The 3,622-nt window shown below is 43.0% G+C and overlaps 1 protein-coding gene across 1 annotated transcript; it reads left to right on the forward strand.

Moving 5' to 3' along the window:
• The first annotated feature begins 740 nt into the window (after positions 1-740).
• On the forward strand, positions 741-2,272 carry LOC117721818 (sperm-associated antigen 11A-like). Its single transcript, XM_034520629.2, has 2 exons — positions 741-795; positions 2,118-2,272. The coding sequence occupies exons 1-2, from the start codon at positions 741-743 to the stop codon at positions 2,270-2,272; spliced, it is 210 nt and encodes a 69-aa protein (XP_034376520.1).
• Positions 2,273-3,622: the final 1,350 nt, after the last annotated feature.

Consider the following 3,622-nt stretch of genomic DNA (forward strand, 5'->3'; position numbering starts at 1 on the left):
GATATGAGATATCCTTTCCTTTTCCAATGTGGACAATATTCTCACTTTGGATTTTGCAAATTTGTGAGTCTGGTGTGTTCTAGCTGGCCTTCTGCCGCCTTTGCGTTCCTGTGGTGTGGCTGTCTTCGTCATGGTTTCCTGTTCCCATCTCTGTGTGGGAGATTACTGATTGTTTCATGGTGTTGTAATGTGCCTCTTACATTTTGACTACAGACTGTGATGAGTAACGCTACCCTGAATGTTCTTTTACACCCTCTTAGGCTCACAAGGGACTCTTTCTTTGGGCAGATTATTTAGGAGTGGCTTCTGGTCACACTCTTTGTGGTGTTCTCAACTGAGGTGGATTCTGGCCAGCCGAATACTTTGAAAGCCAAGGACACATCTTTACCGAGTTGAGTCTCTGTCACCTACCATCTTACCACACCACCAGGGCTTGGTGCAATGTAGCCAGTCCCCAGTGTCCCCAGTGTCCCCAGATTTCTTTCTTTTCAGGTTTCACATGCTACACTGGCCAATCTCTGCCTCTGGGGAATGCCACAATGCCTGTCTATTTTTAGGTAAAAAAGAAAGATTACCTGGTGCCATCTGCCCACAGCCTAACTCAGTAGAGCAGATAAATATACTCATTCCCAAGTGGCATTCTCCAAAACTATAAAGGTCTCCTGTTTGTCCTTTCCCGCCTGGCTTAACTCAGTCATCAGTCACATCTGCTTCCTTGCACAGAGACCGAGCCATAAAACATGAAGGTGTTTTTACTCTTTGGTGTTTTCTTCTGCTTGATTCAAGGAAACTCAGGTAAATGTCTTCTGAGTAGCCCTGGAGAAGGCAGGAGTCTCTTTTAGTTTTCAGACAGCACTGAGGTGTGTCCAGGCATAAGCATCCAGCACAGATGGCTGATCTACTCTGGGTCTCAGGGTTGGAGCACTTTCATAATGAAGAGGTTTTATTTTTGTTTGCTCATTTGTTGAGAGTTGTAAATTTTACAGCACAAGACATAAAGGCCTGTTTCCTCCAATACGAACAGAAAGAGCTGATCGAAATCTGAGATGGTTGATTCAGGACGGAATTACAACCATCCATGTGTCAGAGCAGGAGCTGCAGATAAAGTGTAAGGTTACTGTCATGCTGTGAGCAGAGAATGATTGCACATCTATGGCACTACCGCAGCCTTTGCATATGACCTATTCTATCCGCAAAAAACTAGCTGCATCCTTTAAATGAATTTTCAAATGAGAGAAAATAGGCACCTTTAAGAAGGCTAGAGTCAAGATCCTGAAGCCATTGAATTAGTGGCTCTTCTGTCAAGGTAGAATACCCCCACATCTCCATGTCCCCTTCCAACCATGGTAGACTTGATGAACACAGTACCATCAGTCGGTCCCCATCTGAAGTCTGGATACTGCAGGAAACTATTTTTCTAAGCATGTCAGGCATCTGCAGTGTCGCTGTTGCTTTAAACACAGAGTGCAGCATTGTTAGAAAGGCCTCTTTTTTTTAACCATCTCTTTCCCACCATGTTTTCTTTCTGGGGACTCTAGTTGGCTTTTTTTTTTTTTTTTTTTTTTTTTTTTTTTTTTTTTTTTTTTAATTTAGAAGGCCACACAAGACACATTTTTTTATTTTTCTTCTTTTTATTGCAATAATAAGAGTGAAAATCCAGCTACAAGCTGAGACAGACCTAGTTCTAAGTTTTCTACAGCCTGAGACCTACCTCCTGTTATTCTGTTTTTTGTTTTGTTTTTTTGGTTTTTTTTTTTTGTTTTTTGTTTTTTTGTTTTTTGTTTTTTTGTTTTTTGTTTTTTTTTTTTTGTTTTTTTTTTGTTTTTTTTTTTTTTTTTTTGTTTTGTTTTTTATGCCACCCTCCGGCCCTCACAGTGGACCTCTATCTCCAGGCAGCTGAGGGACCCTGCTGGGTCATGGCCTACAGTGGGCCAGGTAATTTCACAGCCTTCCCGTTATGCCATCCTGGAAACATCACAGATATAAATGATTGTTATTGAACACTAAGGAGGAAAATCTCAATGACACTGAGATTTAGCCCTGTAAGAGTGGAGCGGATTCTTCGAACTGGGCTGAGGGCTGGAGTCTCTGTTTATCTCCCTTGGTTGTATCCACAGGGGACATTCCACCTGGAATCAGAAACACCGTGTGCCTCATGCGGCAGGGCTACTGCAGGCTCTTCATGTGCCGTTATGGTGAGAGAAAAGGGGATATATGCTCCGAGCCCTGGAACAGATGCTGCATACCCATGTCCGTTCAAGACAGAAGATAGAAGACTTAGGTTGGGAAATCTGGGATGTGGGGAGTAAATCTGGGAGGTGGAGACCTGGAAACACCTCAAAGGCTTTGAGTATGTGTGACTGATGGCCCATGCTCCGTAAACACATGCTGAATAAACCTATCACCGAGGCAAAAGTCCAATGAAAGGATTTTACTGAAAAAGGTGTTAATTTGCTATTTATTTGAAAGGACTTTGAGGAGTTCCTGGTATGTTCTTCATTTCTGTACTTCGTGCTTTCTTCGTGACAGGTAATGTCTCCTACATACTCAGGGATAGGGTGGAGCAGAAACCAAGCTCAGCTGTAAATGCTGTTTTCAAAGGGACAGGAATGGCCGACTCAGTGGTCTTATGTCCTCTATGGCGCCCATCATATCAAGCCCGGCGCTAGCTTCTCTCTTCTTCGCAGGCCACCAGGGCTCCTGCTCCATTTCCAGAGCCTTCTCACACCGAGACACCTAAGTAGAGCCTTGCTGCCTTTCAGCACTTACTCTTACGTTATCCCAACCGAGTGACATGGTAACCTTGCTGTCTTAGAGAGAATATAATAAAGTTTAAACACAGCCATGGGATTTAAGAAAAATGAAAACAAACAAAAATTGTGAGGCCAATCAAATTGCTCCAAATCAGAAATTCATAAATGGGATTCTTGATGTGCCTGTAAGAATGTTCATTCTGTTACTTTTATCTTTAAATGTTTGTTTGTTAATTGTGTGTATGTGTGTATGTGTCTGTGTGTTGTTTTGTGTGGATACAGTATGTTTATGGGTATATATGTATGGTGTATTTGTGTGTGTACAGTGTGTTTGTGAATGTGTATATGTATATGGTGTTTCTGTGTATGTGTGTGTGTGGGGGTATGTATACCTGCTCATGCTATGTGCGCATATGGGAGCAAGAGAATCTGGGGATGAGTTCTTTCCTTCCTCCACAGGTACTTGGGTGGAACTCAGGTCATCAGACCTCCACAGCCAGGGGGTTCATTGGCTGACCCACCTTACCGTGCTCATCCTGCTATTTGAAAGGAACACGTTTCTGAACACTTAAAGCTCTGCAGAGCCCCTTGTGTGAAATCTCCTAACATTGGGGAGTTTGCTGTTCTTCTCTGCAGACTGTTCTGCTCTCTCTCTCTCTCTCTCTCTCTCTCTCTCTGTCTCTCTCTCTCTCTGTCTCTCTCTGTCTCTCTCTGTCTCTCTCTCTGTCTCTCTCTCTCTCTCTCTCTCTCTCTGTAAGGTACCTAAGAATTAATGAAGTGAATTAATGAAAGTGAGGGATGCAGAGGGTCACTGAGGGAAACCTGATGCTGAATCAGAGACACCATGCCAAGCTTTCTCTCGATTAGCA

The sequence above is a fragment of the Arvicanthis niloticus genome, chromosome 16 (assembly GCF_011762505.2).
Source record: "Arvicanthis niloticus isolate mArvNil1 chromosome 16, mArvNil1.pat.X, whole genome shotgun sequence".
Taxonomy (NCBI): domain Eukaryota; kingdom Metazoa; phylum Chordata; class Mammalia; order Rodentia; family Muridae; genus Arvicanthis; species Arvicanthis niloticus.